Below are 19075 nucleotides of genomic sequence, written 5' to 3' on the forward strand. Positions count from 1 at the left end.
TGTTCATTTTATTAGCAAACAAGTCTGGAAGCATTTTAGAATTGCACAGAAATTTGTAATGCATTTGCCTAACTTACGGCAGATCTTAAAACTTTGGCAAAAGAGAATTTAAAAGGAATTTAGTCAGGGAACCTGCTTGGTTTTTTAGGGCCATTTACCTTAAGTTCTTCTGCAGACAATTTTCAGTTAGAACGATGCATGATTGTGGACTGTGTGATATTAGAAAAAAAATCTTTATCCTTTAGTGTGCACTCTTTTTCGTGTGTGTGTCAGAGAGGGAACACAGTTACAGAACTGGATGCATAAGAGGGTGAGCATAATGGATCTGGCTGGTAGAGTTAATTTTCTTTGTGGCAGCCCCTGTGGTGCTGTGGTTTAGATTTGGGATCAAAAGAAGTGTTGCTAAAACACCAATGAAAATTTTGGTTATTGCTGAAGAGTCTCAAGGCCTCTTCTGTTTCTCATTCTGCCCCGTGCAGTAGTAGGGCTACTAGTAGTAGCTAGTAGCTACTAGTAGCTCACTACTAGTAGTAGTAGTGAGCTTCCAGCTCTAGTAGGCTAGAGCTGGACAAGGGTTTGGGAGGGGACACAGCTGGGACAGCTGAAGCGAATTGACCCAAGAGGTATCTCTGAAGTGGATATCTCAAATACAGGTTGTGTAACACTGCAGTTCTGAAGGAGCCATTCAGTTAGTCCATGTTTGTCACTGTCCAAATAAATGATCACTCTATCATACTCCAAAGTGTACAGTTGGCTCTGAGACAATGGAATTACTCTAATATTTGGTCCAATCCTGTGCAAGTTTAAATAGAATATGAAAGCTAAAGCAAACACTAGCTGCTTTTACCCTGCACAGGTATTTTTAGAGAGACTGAAATGGTGTTTGCTTAAGATTTTCTATTAACTAATTTATGCGTACCAATGTGTGCCATCCATCCATCCCATCAATGAGTCTGAAGACATCCGAGTTCTGTGAGAGAACTTCCTACTGCTGACCTGCACACCATGTGTGAGCTCTGATCAGTTCATGCTTTGGTCACCTAGCAAATCCTTTTCAACAGTGAAGACAAGCATACATTTTGATCACCATATTCCAATAAACTGAGTAATGCAATTCATGTTTTCCAAGGGTCCATTGTATGGGAGAAGTCGTTAAGTTGACTTCTGAAAAGTCTGATATTTAACCAAACTGCAGCCAAATGGTGGGTGTTCCAGGTTTTGCTAAAAAACATAGGTCATCTGTGAAGTGAAATATGATCTAGAAACTGCATGTTATAGTGGGTTGGTAGGCTGTCTTCTGCAGCTAGAAACTGTTAGTTAAAACAAAAGATGAAATCTTGTGTATATGGAGAGTGTGAAACCACTATTTTTAAGATGCCAATGTCACTATTGAACGTCTAATTGTATCTCCGATTATCAAGAAGAACGGTAGTCGCAGTTTTATAAAGAAACCTTTTTAATTCATTTGCTAGCACTTCTCTGAAAATTCAAACGCTTAGCAAAAAATAACCTTTGCATGCTTGAGCACCTGTTATACTTTTTCCAGGGAAGGTGTGTTATATGGTACTTGTGAATTCAGAATAGAGCTCATCTTTTATAATGGAGTAGCAGCTAAACATGAAAGCCATTATGTAATGTTTTGAGCTGTTACTGATAACGGTACAGCACATAATGAGATGTGGAAGAAAGTGAAGTTAGATTATAAGAGCCCTATTTTTTATTTTAGGAAAAAAAAAAGGCAAACTAATGATGAAGTAACTTCCCTGTACCCAAGGAAAGCCTGCAAAGTGCTACTACGTGGTTTACCGTTTTTGGCTGTTGATTTTAATTTTTTTTATTATAGCGGTAATCAATATTATAAGAGAAGCTATGATTAATGAATAAATCTTGGATTGTAACAAAAGCCAAATTATAGAATCATGGAATATTTCTTGCAGCACTGCAGATAATTCCACGTAAGATGCCAGTGTTTATCTCTACAGTTGGTATGGTAGCTGCACCGACCGAGCTCTAACCTGAAAGCTATTTAAGTGTTGCAGTTCTTGCAGTGAGCCACACTGCCTTTTCTGGGTGAAAAGAAGATAAGCTCTGCAGACTACATGCTGTGACTGCTAGTGCTTTTGGACTATTGTCACAGAGTAGCCACTGTTATAGCAGGTAGCTTTGCATACCTCCAAATGAGTATTAACAGTTATCAGAAAAAAATAATCTCTGTGCCATGTGTACTTGGTTTAAGAAGGGTTGCCCTTCAATTTTTTTTTTCTTCTTCACTGGCTGTGTAGGATGTTTTGGTCAAGTCTGCATTGGCAAGGAATGTGTCACAACACGAGTGCACCACTGGATTCATGTGATTGTTGTGGGGCTCCTGAGCAATCTGTTGTACGTGGCTTGGGTTGTTTACAGTGAGCAAGATGCGGTCTGATCCTGTGGTTCAAACATCTGCATTACACGCATGACTCAGCTTTCTGGAAGCAGTTTACAAACATGCTGAGGGACCATGTCTTGGTGTGACCCAAACACTGATCAAGAACCTAACATCTTCATTTCTAGCAGCACATGGCAAGGAGCTCCTGGTTTATCTGGAATTAATCTAGTTTGTGTGCAACAAAACCACTCAGAAGCAGTATGTGATAAATGGAAGTGATCAAGGGGTTTGCCTCAAAATTGTTCTGAACCAAATTGTGGGTATAGGAATAGCCATTTAACATCAGGGGACTCAATTTATGCCTAAGAGAAAGGCATACATAATTTCTGTATTTAATTTCTCTAGTTAGGGAGAGGAAGCTATACAAATAATGCTGTTTCTCAAGCTGGTATTTGTATTTTTCAATTGATGTAAATAAGAAATGAAAAATTCAGGGACATGGTATATAATTGTTTAAATGTGGTGTTCTCTAGGTTGCTTCACCTTTCCTCTACTGCTGTGTTAACTGGTAGCTTTACAGAACTTTAAGGCAGGTGGTGTGCCCATAGGTCCTCTGTTGCCCTAGGATGCATTCTTTCAATAGTCAAGAACGCTTGTTTGAAAGAAAATGTTAAATTTTGACTGGTTCTCCCATGCACAAGGGTAACTAATATTCTACACTTCAAAGCAAACATGTTAGTTAACAAATGCAATACTCTGGAATAAGAGTTGGCACACTGCTTTTAGACAGAAGTGCACATGTACAACAAAGTTTGAAAACAAAACTGAAAAGCTGCGTAGACCACTGTAAATAAAACAACGTTCATCCAGAGTACACTCTGAAGACGTATCTCAGGCTTCCCCAGTATAGTTTCTTTAAAGCAAATGTTTTCCTGAAAGTTATGTTTGATAATACAATATGGAAAGCATTCAGGGTCAAAAAAGGCATAGGATGCCTTTCACAGAAACCCAGAATCCTGCTGGAAAAATCAAGGATTTGTAGTGGGCAGATGGTTTTCACTCTAAGGCTACCAAACAATTCCATGTCTGTGTACTCAATACTGATTCATCTTCGTTGTGTAAGCTGTATTTTTTAAGTATGGAAGTCTGTAAACTCTGATAAAGACAATACTTGAATATATTTTTTTTTCAGTAATTTTTACTAGTGTTTGCAGTAGAAGAGTAGGATATGGTCATGTGTTGCATTTTAGGTTCTGAGAGTAACGGATAAGAGAGAGGTCTTCTATATGTTTCCTAACAGAAGAAATGATGCTATCTGAAGCACCTTGGTGGCAGTTTTCCTTTCTATGGCTGGCTCATCTTTTTTGACATCCTCTGTCCCCTCTTCCTCATGCTGTCAGTATTTGCTTGTTTTCCTTTTTCTGGCTGTTTCTAAAGTGCCATCCCCCTCCGTGTTTCTTCGCTGTTACGCTCTGCCCCTTGTTCTCAGTTTCAAGCAGGGTGCAGTTATGCTTATATTGTACGGTGCCACTGTAGCGAAGAATCTGTGATCCCCTCGTACTGTCTTGGAAAGAGAAATACTTGAGATGGCGTGAGTAGCTTGTGTAGCCTCTTGGTCTGCTAAAATTTCTACCGTTTTACAAAGAACATTCAAATGATGTCCTTTTTTCTTACCTGTGTAATAAAACACCTCAAAAAATTAAAAGCTTATGGAGATACTCTGGTGCCAAGGGCTGCCACTGTTAAACAATCCAGTGGCAAGGTTAGATTTTCCTTTTTCTGCTCTGAGGCCAACTGTGCCGATAACGTTTATTAGGAAGACTAAGATGTGCTGCTTCTGCAGCACAGAGACCAAAAGATTCTGGCTGTCACTTTTTGAATTAAAAATGTCTTTTGGATTACAACTTTGCATGAACCTGAAGCATTTGCTTTGCTGTGTCATAAAGCACGGTTGTGTTTTACTGGGAAAAAGTACCATTTTATCTCAGAGTTTTCAGGTGATTAAAAAAAAAGATAAAAAGAGAAAAGAAGATAATTTGGTTAATTATTAAAGTTGACACGGGAGGAGTTGGTTTTCAACTTTAATTGCACTGTTATTTCCAGTGCATTTAAAATATAGAGCCAGTGCACTGTATGGTTTTCATATTATTTGATTGGCATAAACCGTAACGTTCGCAGTATGCATATTGGGAAGCGGAGGAGATGGAAGGGCAGGTGGCTTTGTTGAAGCACTCCAACAAATGTCTCCTGCGCAGCAACTATCAGGAGTAGTCTTCTTACAAATACGGGGCTGTACCAAGGAAATTTAAATAAAACCAAAACAACAACAACCAAATTATTCTGTGAATACATTGCTCACTTTTAGAATATAATAACTTTTGAAATGCCGTGGCAGGCAAGAAGAAGCCTGTGTGCGTCATAGTCGAAGGACACAATGGAGGTAAATGGCAACAGTAAATGCACAGCTAGATATGAGGAAGGTCTGTATTGCAAGGGATGCTGGCCTGATCCAGGCTAATCAAAACAGGAGTAAGAAAGGAGACTAAGCTAATTTTTTTTTTTTAATTTTATTAGAAAATTGTTTAGACTCTTTCTTTCTTTCATTGTTGCTTGCTAGTTTCCAAAGTTGTCTCGTGATCAGAGTAAGGTCAGTGAAATTGTTGAATATAAGGTTATACTCCTTTGCTCAGATTTTAAAAATATATAATCAGATGTCCTTCTGCAGGCAACACGCCAGAGGTACTTAGCATTTGATGTGAACTGGTGAATATTGGCCATTGGGCTGCAAAGCTCACCCAAAACTTGGTGCTGACAGGTGGTGGGTCTCTAGTGTAGTCTCAGTCAGCCAGATTGACCAGTACTTTGGCAGTGGGACCAAAGAGCTGACCATCTTCAGTTTGTGCCCTTGCAGAGCTGCAAAGTGAAATGAAGTTAACTTTCTCCTTTAATAATTATTATACTTTGTGACTGCAAGCTAAGACTGTTTCTGAGCACCAGACTACCCTGGGGGGCCATTGTCAGATGTGGAGTTATGATATCATTTGCCTCAATTATCCGTTACCAGAGTTTTGCTATTACATTATAGGCTACTTGGATACTGCGAAAACATGAGTCCCTTGAGTTGGGGATGGGAAGTGACTATTTGGAACAAAAACCAGTTATGGAATAGATAGACCTAAAATGGGATTGTGCCACTTGAAATGAGTATTCCACTGAAATTGCTGAAACTAAGGAGCAGTGTGAGCAAGAATAATTATTGTCGTTCTTTCAATAGGGTGGTTATATTATACAACTTGAACTGTCAACGTGGAAATAATTTTTCTTCTTTCTTTTATAAGAAACACGTATTTAATACCAAAACTCTTTTTTTCATTTACAGGCATCGACTTATCAGCATATTCAAGAAATAATGCTACAGTTATTACGCACAGTGAACAGAACTGTTATTACAATGGGGCGAGATGATCCCTTAATTGTGAGTAATAGTTTAATGTATTTTTAATGCTTCGAAAGTCATTTAAAGTTATCCTGAAAAAATGCATACGTTGGTTTTGTGGGGTCCTTGTTTGTGGACTTATATAGATTTTAAATAATAGGTATAAAGCCTTGCTCTTTTTTGCAGTCAGCTCTGGCACTGTGGGGTCTTTTGAAGTGTAGCTGAATACTGTGGGATTTGTGCATTTTTTTAAAACACCAAACACTAAATCTAAAGTTAATTGCTGTTTGCAAACAGAAGAATGTTTTACAAACCTGCATAAAGGGCGTAATTTAACTTACAAAACCAGTGTTTCTGCTAATCTAAAATGTGTCTGAGTTAAGGGAGAAAAAATAATTCTGAATAGTTTATATAAATAACTGGTGGATGCTGTTTCTCCCAGTTTGCCAACATGCTTTACTTGGTGGTGGTTTAGGGTTGCTGTGGAACAGCTGCCATTCCTGCCTCTGTTTCCGGAGGGGAAAGATGATGCCCTACGCACAGAGGGAAAATATCTGGGGATGCACTGTCACAGAGCACTCACCTGAGACTTTTGGATTTTTTTTGATGTTCTATGGTTTCAGAGTTATAATCAAGGACAGAGTCTGCAGTTTTTTCAGATTTAAGTACATGTCTCATGAGTATGCCTCTTGATTTAGTCAATTTGTGAGAATGCAGGTCAGTTGTGTATTGAACTTGCCCTTCAGACTGGGCACTTAAGAGATGTATATTAATTGTTAGTCTTGAGGGATTTAGCTTATTCTGGAAAATCATGAGCAACATTTACTTGATTGTTTTGGCAACAAGAGGTACATTATATGTCTTTTTAAAATATACTTTGTTTCCTTGTTCATTTATGTTGGAAAACAACAGTAACAGTTTTAGATCGTTGCCAGTTAGATTATGTGTCTCTTAATGTTTAATCTCCTAATAAAGAGAAAGCTGTTTGCCAGTGGTTGCTTCCAACTCACTGGTGGTAGATCTGCAAGTTTCAGAAATCCTATCATTAATTGTTTATCAGAACTCCAGTCTGTTATTCTGTGTGTAACCCACTGGTGTGTACATGTGGTCGTAGCAGGAAGAGGTTTTAAGTGAAGACCCAGTGAACCTTTCAGTTCTCTACAATCTGAACATGTTTTCTGTACTTGCAAGGAAAGCATCATCTGAGTGTCATGGATGATGTAATCAGTCTATTAAAGAGTGTTTCTGCATATCAGAAGCAGTAAATGAAGAAACAGTTTACAGTCAATTGGAATGGCTTGGAAAATCTGTTTGTGTGGGTTTTGCTTGTTTGGGGTTTTTTTCTCCCTCAACTACTCTAATTAGGTCAGCTTTTTTTACCTATAAAGATGGAATCTAGTTTGAATTTTGAAATGCAGATGTCTGAATGCTAATAAGCATCTATGCATATTTATGTATTGGACATTGTAGAGGTTATTCAAATCAGAATTCCAATAGATGACTAAGTGTTCTGGAGCTGAGGCAAGATCTCTCCACAGTGTAGTCTCTTATGTGTGACGTGAAAAAATTGTAATGAACTAAATAGTCCTTTGCATTAAGAAAGAATCAGCCAAGTAAGTTGTTTCATGCTCTGTGTAGTGCCTTTAGTTCACTCGGTTAATTTGCAGGTTTGCTTTATAACTACTTTAGAGTGCCAAACTTGTGGGAAGCCTGAATGCTTAATCTTTTCACAAGGAAGATAGGAATTATGGCCGCCTGCAGAGTGCTCGGGGGAGCTGAAGTCACTAAAAGTATGGCGAGCTCTGCAAGTACAGGTGGGACATACGGAGTAACTGCACTCAGGCTGTGTAAACGATGTTATGTGGACATGAGTGATGTTTCAAATTGGACTACCGCTGTTATTTACTCCCAGGAGAACAGAAGGGTACTCTTTAGATTCTTAGCACTGCTACTGTGCTTCTGAATATTACAAGTGTTTTTAATCATCATCTGCTGTATAACCACCTGGAATTTGAAAATGGTGTGAAAAACAATGCTAATACTCCTGTTATACTAATAAAAACAACAGTTAAAATTTACAAGATCTGTAATTTCTTTAAAAGTTTAAATGTCTTGCACCTGATAGAATACTGGATTTTATTTACCTCAGGTTTCTTTGCTTTCTGGCAGGAATAAACAGGTTAATTTTCATATTCAAGTGTCCTTTTCACAATAGCCTAGCTTGTTGGCAGAGAAGGAGTTAAAAGCATTTTAGATTACATTTGTATTTCCTTTTCCTGCTACAATGCCAGTTGAATCTAAGGGATGGTGCTGCCTCCTTCTCAGCTGGTAAGCGAGTGCTGTGAGCTTTGTTCATGTAATTACAGGAAAGAGTCAGGCTAAGGAGGACACAATCTCTTCAGGAGAAACTTCACTCTTGCCTTCGTTGTGATGTTTTGGCAGTTGAAGGCTGCTTGGTTGTTTTTCTTATTAAAATAAAAAAGCCTTGACTGTAGTTGCAGAAGTGCTTGTAAACTTCTAATATAGATGGACAAGTTTATTGTCTGAAATTGGCTATTCAAGCTTTATCTTGAATACTCTGAAATGTAGACTTTTAGTTAAAGGGCGTAGTGGTGCAGTGAAGTCCTACTATAGTAATTATAGAATTACATAGAGAAAAACATAGAAGCGTTTAGAATACAGAAATACTTATTTTCAGTATTTGCTTGATTAGATAAACAAAAATATAAATTCAGCATGTAGATTTTAAAGCTTTTCCTTTCAAAACTTGATTTTGCTCACAATATCATTTTAGCATGATAAAAAAAGTGTCGTTACACTACAAAGAAAAGTTTTTAGACAATATTTATATAAGATGTTTTACAAAGAAAGACTGCTGAAAAGGAAGCTGCTCTGTTAACCAAAGCTACGCTAGATAGCATACTTCTGCAAAAAAACACGATATTCTTTGAGGGAATAATAATCAGAGAAACCATTTTGCAAAGCTGCCATGGTTGGTGTTATACTCAAATATACAAATGGTCTAGCTAAAAGTTACAGCTTTTTAATTCAGTATTCAAATTGGAATCTTTTCTCTACCTTGAAAAGCTGCAGAATGATTCCATGCAAGACCCAACTGTTCCCTTCCTTTGTAATCTAAATGTTGTTTGCTATTAATTGACACCTGAAGCCTAAGAAAAATATCTCATTTTATTGCCAAAGATAACATCACATTTAAAGAACCTAGAAATTTACAAAATATACACTAGGTATCACACTTCATTAGAAAGGTATTTTGTATCTAAGCTAGCATAATTACCAAGTATTGTGGCTTTTTCAAAAGAGAGAGTGCACGAAACTATAAAAAGACCTACATGAACTGCTGTCGCATGTCAGAGAAATCAGTATTTTATTCATACATTCTGAATTCTTAAAAAAAGTCAGGTCGACACCATAAACCGGCAGTTTCAAATACTCTAATTCTGGGGTATGCCATCTTCTGTGCAATGTTTTATAAACAGCATATTGTAGTTACCATTTCAGTATGTCCTTCAGAGAAGCCTACGGTATTTCATATGCAAGTGCTGTCAAGTAGTAGTGGTTTTGGGGCTGGTTTGTTGTTGGTTTGTGGGGTTTTGTAGGTTGTTTTATTTAAAAACGTGTTTGTATGTATTTCTAACATTTATTTCCTACTCTGGGAGCTGGGTTAGGCATTACACTGTAATTTTATAAATGAGAGAAACTTTTATAGCCAGTACTATTATATTCTAAAAATCAGCCAATTGCTTTGCTTTTCCAGTCTTGACATCATAAATGCCATAGTGTGTGTCTGGTATTTTTTTAATCTTTTATATGAATTAATAATTAATTACTAAAATATTTAAAATACTAAACAATAAACCAGCAAGCAATGTTTACAAATTACATTTTTACATAGCTTAGATTCTCCAATTATGTATTAAAAAGCTATTAAATTTTAAGTATAGTTTGTGTTGCTAGGATATACAAATTTCTGATAAATGTATAGAAAACATAACTAAGCAGTCTTACCCTCTTGCTATGGTTGATGCATACCATGAGTGACATTCTCCCACTGTTACATTTTAATGTAAGAAATAGCCTTTTGCTCCAATGTTGTCTTTAAAATTTTATGTAGAAAGCCTGTTATGTGTCGTGTGCTGTGGAGAAGACTGGGTGTAAAACCTTCTTGCAGTTAGTAGGTGTGGTTTTATTGTGCAGATACGATGATTATTCTTTTGTAGGAATAACTTAATTCTGGCATACTTTTACTTTATTTTCAGCTAAACTATTGCATGGTTTTTTTCATGGTAGTCAGAGCCTTTGCAAGAAGAATGAGGGAATTCTGTCTGTCTTTCAGATATGCCTTTTGTTTGGGTCTTAAATATATATTTTAGACCTTGGCTGGCGGTTGCTTCTACTGCTGACTCAAAACCTCTCCTTTGTTGTGTTGAAGTCCTGAAGTAGAACTCTAGGAGCAACCTTTCTGAAGGACAGTGCTTTAGCAGCACTGTCATTTCATGTTGTCTGTAAAGGAAAACAGATGTCTTGAAGGGCGTGAATTTGAAAACACTGAACAGAGGGTAGGGTTAAAGACAAGGGAATGTTCTTATATGGCAGCACTCAAGCTGAGGGTTGGCTGGCCTGTATACCTTACGTGTTTCCCTACTGCTGTGTGTGCATGTGTGAAGAAGAGAATTTCATATCCATGGATGGATGGATCCATACTTTACTGCTTGAGAGGGAACTGAAAAACAACTGACTGAGAAATATGGAAAACAAAGACTAATTGTGGCAGGGAGATTAAGGATTAAAAGTCATCTACGGTTCTGAATTCCATCAAGATCAGACATTAAAATAGAAAACCTGTAATCATTTAAATCAGTATTTTTCAGAAATATTGATGTTTGTGCAGGTCATAAGAAAGACTTAGAGCCTTGTTTACACCTGTCTTTGGTTGGACTTTCTTAAACTAAATAGAGTATTTATGTTCTTGCATAGTTTAACTGACTCCAGGAGTTGATTGGTGTTATGTGGTAAACCAAAATACTGTGGTTTGTTTAAACTGAATAATCTGAATCCTTTGAAACTATACTAAAGTCCTCATATTTATTATATATGCAAAACTGAAATCAGACAGCTTAAAATGACTGGGTTTTGTGCTTTTTAACAGAAAGACAGACAAGAAGATTGCTTTCATATAATAAAAAATTATTGAAAATTGGTTCACTACAGAAAAAAACTTACTGTTTTGGTAATGTTATGCCTGTCGGTATTGCTTATTATTATATCTTGACCACAGAGGATATTAATCCTAAAATGTTATTTTAATGCACAAGAAACATGTACACATTACTAAATCCTTCATTCTATCAATTATCGAGACTAAAGCGAAATAGGAGTGCTGTTGGCATACCAGCATAAGCAGTACACGTGTAATATAATGACATCTTCTGACGTAGTAATTTAATTCTTACTTTTGTTATACCCACAAATTATTATTGAAGAGCTTTTCTGTCTCAGCAAAGGCATCTTTTGTTTGCTACTAAAAATCTGTATTTTCAGAAGAAAGGTCTCGAAAATAATAATTTTGTGCCTATCATTTCTGTACTGACTGAATTTAACATGAAAATATTAAAAACTGCCAGTCCTTTAGAATTTTGTTGAACTAAGCCATGTCACATAGCATACTCTCTTCTAAATGAAGGCTAGTTTTGTCAAAAAATTTAGTTCTTCCAGACAGAATTCTTGTGTGCAAAATTGTTTTTAATGTGTTTTCAAATATGTAATTGATCTAAGAATTCAAGGAACATAGAAGTGTACAAAAAGTGTAGACATTTTTAACTAACATTGCACAATTAGTACAATATGATTTAGAAAAATAGGATCAAGGGATCTATTGAATACCCTGGCACCATTTGAACTAATTAACCAGAGTCACTTCTAAGAAAAGGTCTGCAGTACATTCCTCTAATCAGAAAATACATTGTTACAGTGTGCCCTTTAAACCTGCTTTGGAAAACCTTTCCCCTCTGCCCACCCTAAGAACCGTGATCATGTTTTCATGTGTAAAGTAACAGGATCATCAACCCTAACATAGGTTACATCGGCATACCCTGTGCTAGCTGGTAACGACTGTTCTTGAAGGAAAGAAGTAGCTGCATTGACATCTGATAAAATCTCTTCAGCATATATAGTTATTTGATTAACTGTTATTTACTATGATCAATATCATATCATATATCAACTTGTTTATACTGAGGCCAAAAAACCACATTTTGGGCTATTTTGGTATAGTGACACAGGTCTTAAGTGGACCTATTGAGCAAATAATTTAGCAAGCCAGTTGCCAAAGTGGTTATTCCCCCATAATCAACAATTGCATGATGATATCTGAAGCATTGTGTCCAATTTTAGGCTTCCAGGCCGATGAAAAACATCAATTTACTGGAGGGAGACCACCAAGATGACTGTAGGGCTGCAGCATGGTATGTGAGGAGAGGCAGTAAAAATTTGATTTGTTCAGTCTTTAAGTAGTAAAGGCTTAGGAGAGAGCTTTTATTAACTGTCTAATTCTTCTTGAAGGTGTATTTGGGTAGGCCAAGATGCAATGGACACAAATTAGAACATAGGAAATTCAGAATACGTGTTAAAAAAAAATGTGGAACAACATGCTCTAAGGGGTTGTGGGTTCTTGTATTTGGAGATATTCAAAACTCAAATTCACATAGTTGGACCTTGTGTGAGTAGGGAGTTAAGACTAGGATTACTGAGATACTCTCTTGTTTTAGGATTCTGTGATTCTTTCCAGACAAGTCTATTAAATGCCTGAAACACCTAAATGGTTGCTTTTAAAATTGAACCAATAGAAGAACAGAGTAAAACTTTACCTGAAATTCTCTTTTTGTTGTTAAATATTAGATAATAGCAACAAAAATATTTCAGTGGTGATGTGAAATAAGTGTAACTCTGTCCCTTGAGGAGAGATTTGTTTGAACAACATAAGCTCCCCTGAATTTGTTCTTGATTATGTGGTTTTGATTTTTTGTGGTTTCTTGATTATGTTTAAAGATCAATGAAGTTCTTTTCTTTTAGTCCATGTTGTTTATACATCGGAAACGAAGATTGTGTGACAGCCTTATCTTTTTCTACCACTGTTTTTTAAAGTAGAGATTTAAACCTTGTTATTTTTGGAATGTTGGAAAAAAAAGTCTTTAGAAAGCATATGAAAGTGTCCTTGGAAAAAATGAAAAAGCTTCCTTTTGAAAGAAACAGAATCTTTTTGAAAATAGTATCTTCATGCGCTTTTACTCAATGAGATAATTTACTTTATTTTGATTTTTTTCTGATACTCTAAATATTCACTAGCTCTGTGATTTTGTAATTGCACATTTTCAGGTGTGTGGTCCCAAACCTCTTCCTGTTCTAGTGTCTTTTGAAACTTAAAAGGATCCATAAGGAAGTCAAATCCACCAGAAGCATTTTCTTTTCACCTTTTTTGTCTTTCTTCTGAACTCCTTTTTGTCGGGAGCTGGATGATCAGATGGCAGCTTCTGAGGTGAAGCTGGAGCTGGATTTTGCTCTGCGTGATCCAGTGTTTTCAAAATCTGATGAAATCTTCCTTCTTGTTGTCTGAAGTCATATTCTACACTATGGAAAAATGAGGAGATTTAAGCTAGTAAATGACAAATTCCTTCTTTAAAAAACACATGGAAAGGATGCGTACCTCATTAGAACAGTTTGACGTTATTCAATAATTAAGCCTGCGTAAAACGCAAGGGTATATAGGTTGGTGCTTTGAAAGTAAGTTCCTCTCTTAATGTTGTCCGAGGGAAATTGTTTATGTGAGTTAAAAACTCCAGCATTGTGCCCAAGACAATGGGATAAAAATTAAAGGAGGAAAAAGGAAAATGTAGTAGGATGGCCTACCAGTGCATTAAATTCAGTGCATTAATTAATTTAATTAAATCAATGGTCATATTTCGATACTGTAATCTAACTCTCTCATATGCTTGGCATGAATTCAATACTCTCACGTGCTTAACTTTAACTGTGAATGTTTGCCCTTGGGAGACCTGCTAGGACCAAAAATATATGAAATTAAGCAAATAAATGATATGTTAACAGGAAAGTAGGAGGTAACTAATTTTCTCCATTGAAACCCATAATTATTATTGATGTCAAATGAGACCCAATATGTTAATTACATAAGAGTAGGTATTTGCATAGAAATAAAAGTGAAGTTCAAAAGAATCAATGTGGACAGTGATTAAACAGTCTGACGCAACCGGTACAGTTAAACAAAACCAAACAAAGAAAAAAAAAATTCTTGTGGAACATGTCTGTAAAGTGAAACTATCGTGTTTCCTTGCTCTCTTGTGCTTTGTATCATTTATTTCTTTAATAAATTTGGTTCACGTAGAAAATGCGGCATGAAAAACATTTCCATGTGGATATATCCATATCTGTTATATACACACAAAAAAATCTGAAGTCATATTAGGTTCATCAGCTTGGAATCACTAGTCTGCCATATCCTTTGAAATAAAGGAAATCTTTCCAATGTAAAAGAGAAATTTCCTGACTCCTTATTTTTGTAAACTTAAAGACGTTTAAATATCTGAATCATCTGGAATACTAATGCATATGAATATCTTTGAAGGGATAGAAAGTTTCTAGGGCATGTTTCAATTCAACTTCTCCATAATTTTGCAACTTAATGTCTAACTTCAGTACCTGATCTTCACAATATATGACTGGCAAGTTCATTTCCACTTTTAAAAAAAGTAAACTTTAAACCAGTACACGTTAGGAACAGGATATGTATAGCGAGGAGAATGAGTAAGTAATTAGCTTATCAGCTGCAAAGTCTTTGAAGTAAAGTGTCTCTCACAAAAAAGGAATGCGAAAAGATAGGATTAAAGAAGCAGTATTACAATTTCTCCGCTACTCTTGGTTTGGGTACATATTCTCTACCTCTCCGAATGAGGCTTACGATGTCGTGTAAATTTTGGCTGCGTTCTCTTCTTCCTCTCTGTTCTCTTAAGTCTGCAGTGCATGGCAGTACTGGAAAGGATCTGAAAGTGAAGTTGAGCTCTAGCTCTGGTTATGCTGCATTTGTGCAATATGTTACCCTATATTCTGTGAAGAGGCCAATGAATCTTATAGAATCAAATAACCTGTGTGTTTTCTGCCCCATAACTGAGGTTGCAGAGATTATCTAATGTGTTAATAAATAGGTGGAAGCCCTGTAAAATCCCTTGCGGAGTGGACAAGCTGCGTGTGCAATATAAGCAAGACTTTGTACTTGCTAGCTTTTTGGTTGGTGGCTAGCAAGCTGAAGGCTTACAGTGTGTATAGTCAGCACTTGAAAGATAGAGCTTCTGGAACACAGTACTGCAGTGTTTTTCGGTCAGAAGAATTTAACATAAACTGTAGTTTAAATTTGGAGTAGCTTACAGTCAAATTGCACTCTCTCAAAATAATAACAAACAAACATTTGCTCAAGTGAGAAGTGTGGGAGGCTTGTTTTTGTTCTGCGCACAAACATGAACTGTAGCTATAGCTTATTGGCATCTGGAGTGTTTATCTTTTCCAAGATCTAAATTTATTACAGAAACTCTTCCTTTAAAAATGTAACATACAAAGGGAATTTCATCTTCAGAAATGACATCAAAGGTTTTCAAAGCATGCTAGTAATAATACTGTTGTGAAATATTAGGGGAGAACTTCTGTTTGAATTCTCAGAAGTACAGTACCTCTTTCAGATAACACCGATTTAATTGTTTTCTACTTGGGAAAACAAATAAACCACTTCACTCATAGCACTTGGTCTTTTGTTAAAAGCTGGATTGATAGTAGGCGAGACCTCTTATAGCTGTGAGCAAAGCTGGTGTTGTGCATGTGTACTTTGTGTTGTGAGAGATACCCAGACCATAGAGAGTTGTGCAAAGGAGCGAAGTACCTGTAAATGATGCATGCGGTGTTCTGGCAGGTGCTGCAGTTGTTGAGGTCCTGACCAGTGTGGTAGAAGTTGCGCCTGTAAGAGACAGTAGTTCACGTAATCTCTGTTCATAGATAGGTTAACAGATCTCTGACCCATTCATGAATAAAAGTAATTCTGTTCGCCACTTCTGTTATCGTGACTAAAAATTCTAATGTCAAATTCTAAATTCGAAAGTTGCTTTAAAAAATACAAACCCCACGTGGATTTATGTTTGGGTTTTTTTATTGGTCTTTGCATCTTTCCAAGGTAATGCTGTTGAGTTTCTGGTTGTTGGCTCTTGCATGAGTAGTTGTTATGAAAACACAGACACGTGACTGCCTGTTATGAACACACTTTAAAGTATTTGAATATCCATGCTTTTGGTGAGTCAATCTGATCTCTACCCTTATCCTTTCCATTCTTTCTGCTTTCCATTCTTTCCACTTTTCATGTTTCCTCACTTTAAGATAAACGAGTTAGATTTTTATTGCTGATACTATACAAATTTGGAGTGTTGAGAAAAGAAGAAAAGTGACTTTCATGCTTAACACCAACCAGAACTGAATTATTTTTATGATGGAGGGATTGGCACAGTTCAAGGTCAGTTTGAGGTCAGTGGCTCATTTCGTCTGCGGTGTGTGTAACACTTTCATTTAATGGGTTTTATTTGAATTAGGCGAGTACAGTTGGTACCAAAGTAATTTTCTGATTGCTTTTGGAATTAAAGGGGAGGTTCTTCACGTGCACTGTTGTGCTACTGCAATTTTACACACACATTTGCAGCACAGAAATGATTATTCTAGATGCCCCTCAGCTAGCTGTGCAAAGTATAAAAGTAAACGTGATAATATAGATTGCGTGATGGTTTAGCTTTAAAAAATGAAGTCAAATGTAACCTTTCTTCTCGTGATAGTTTGAAAGATTTTTTTGTGGGTATTTTGAAGACAAAAATTACTTGATGGATATACTATATTATCATAAAGCAGGGCTTTAAAATGTATCCTAGGTGCGTTTACTGTAAGTCAGAGCTGCTGTTAATGGTTTGGAAAGCATTATTAGTGTATTCTAAAACCCATTTTGAGTATAGAAATGTGAAATTTTATATTAACCTTGTTCTACAAACATGTCCAATCTTTAGAGATTAGTTGCATTTATAATATTATTTTTCATGTGTATATAAATAGCATAAATAATGCCTGCAGCCTTTGCTAGTGGTTGCTAAGAAAGCACACTACAAATGAATACAGGTCATGCTTTCTTAGGGTGGTGCGGAAAGCAGTCATTCTGAGATCTGTGATTTTGCAGCAAGCAAAAAAAAAATTTTGCTGTCTGTTCATAGTTTTAATCCCTTTTAAGCATATCTCCTCCTCTTGTGAAATTTTCCTGACATATTGAAGCTCGTGAAGTTTACCTGGCATTGTGCCTTTTCCTGCTTTTAAGGCACTCACTGTAAGCGGCTATGTTGTTTGTGGAACGATGAAACGTAACCAACAGTGTGGTCCCCAAGTGTCTGCAGATGCTGTGCTTTACCTCTAATGCTTTTCCTTGCTTATGAAGGCAGATCTAATGTACCCAGCAGAAGCATGGTTTTGCTGATATGAGCTGTTTCGGCAATAGGACTGCTTTGGCACTAAATGGCTATCTGACCTCGCGAGTAGGATATTTGGCTTGCCATAGGTTTCTGTTGAACACTAGCAGCTCAGACTGTTGGGTTTTGGTGTTCTACTGCATACAGATTTTAGCTAGATGGAAACTACCAACTCTCAGACGGCAGTTGGTGTGTTTGTATCTGACACCATAAATCTAAATTAAAGAGGGGAGGTACTGAGCTCTGTCTCACACTGGGTTTAGAAAGGCAGTGTCAGCTAAAGCCAAACTGTAAAGAGACTTGCTTCTCTGCTGAGGCCCAAATACCAGAAAAAGGGCTGAAGAAACCATTTTTGCAAACTTGTCTACAAATATAGCAGGAAAGCTCCTCCCCACCCCCACCCCCGAGTAGCAAAGGTTAAAAGAATGCTAACATCTACTTTACACATCTGATGAATTACTAATATTAAAATGCATCGTACCCTTCACTGAGGGCTCTGGATTTTTCCAGGTCTTGGATTACATTCAAAAGGACTTTAATCTTCTCCTGGTTCGACTGCAAGGATTCCTCTACAGACTGCAGCCTGCCTTGTAGGGCACAGAGTTCGCCACGTGCCAAGTGAATTTGATTGATTTCGCTAATCTCTTTGTTGGTCTGTGGGTTTATTTCATTCCTTGGCAGATAAGACTTTATGTGAAATCCTTCTAAACAGCTGTTACACTGGGCAACATCTGAGTGGGTAGAATTTTTCTCGATTTCGGCATTACACGACGGAATAGATTTTGAGGCATTACTGCTGGTCGGTGACACTACGGGGTGATCAACATCTGTTAATGTCACACAGCTGGAGTCTGTTTTGTGCTCTCCTGCCTGTTGACAGTCTCTGAGGAAACAAGGAGATGAACTGTGATTTGATGGAGGTGATAATGGAGTGGTTTCCTTACTGCTTGCATCTTTGCTGGCTACAAGCCACTCCGAATCACTTTTGGCTGCTTCACAAGAGTCAGAATGAGGATAACATTCACTGCAGTTAGTAGAATTGCTTAGGCAAGAGTATGCTTTTTCAGAATTGGATGAGAGTGTGCTGTTTTCATTATTTTCATTGCTATTTATGAGAGTAGAAGAATGCAGTGAATCACTTATATTCATGGCTGTGTCTGGTGCGTCCATGGAAACACTGCTGTCTTGTCGAAAACTCACATGTATGTATTCAGGCACCTGTGTAGAAACAGTGGTCTTCTCTGAGACTGAGAAATCGTCTGGGTGGATAGGTCCATTGCTTTGTGCTTTTGATGGTCTTTGACTTAGCTGACCATCCACCTCCCTGTTCCTAAATCCGTCTTCCAAATGATCAGCTATTCTTAAGTAACAGAGATCCGAAGACACAATGTCTTGCTCCGAAAGATTGCCGTTTACTTGGATAGAATTAGCAGGCTCAGATGGCATTTCTGTTAAAGATTTGCTTACTGTCAGCTTCTTCTTTTTAAAAACCGGGAAGTGTTTCCTGAGGCTAGGAGACGTTTGTATGGCAATATTCTGAAGCCCCTTCGGAGCCCTTGGAAAAGATGGAGATTGATGTAGCAAAAAATTCTCATCCCTAAATACTTGTGTTTTACTGGTCGTGAATGCTCTATCTTGGGCAGGATTAGTATCCAGTTCTGTCTTTGTGTTCACACCATCATCCTTGAATCGAACTTGCTGAGA

At 37.1% G+C, this 19075-nt stretch overlaps 1 protein-coding gene across 1 annotated transcript in view; it reads left to right on the forward strand.

Annotated features, from left to right (window-relative positions):
* Window positions 1-1726: 1726 nt before the first annotated feature.
* Window positions 1727-19075, forward strand: part of DOCK2 (dedicator of cytokinesis 2) — a gene marked incomplete at its 5' end in the record, with an annotated part of 121592 nt that continues 104243 nt past the window's right edge. Inside the window, 2 exons of the mRNA XM_010152277.1 lie at window positions 1727-1817; window positions 5745-5840. Of these exons, the coding sequence (XP_010150579.1) occupies window positions 1727-1817; window positions 5745-5840 (187 nt within the window). The remainder of the gene's footprint in view (window positions 1818-5744; window positions 5841-19075) is intronic.

The sequence above is a fragment of the Eurypyga helias genome, unplaced genomic scaffold, assembly GCF_000690775.1.
Source record: "Eurypyga helias isolate BGI_N326 unplaced genomic scaffold, ASM69077v1 scaffold10590, whole genome shotgun sequence".
Taxonomy (NCBI): Eukaryota; Metazoa; Chordata; class Aves; order Eurypygiformes; family Eurypygidae; genus Eurypyga; species Eurypyga helias.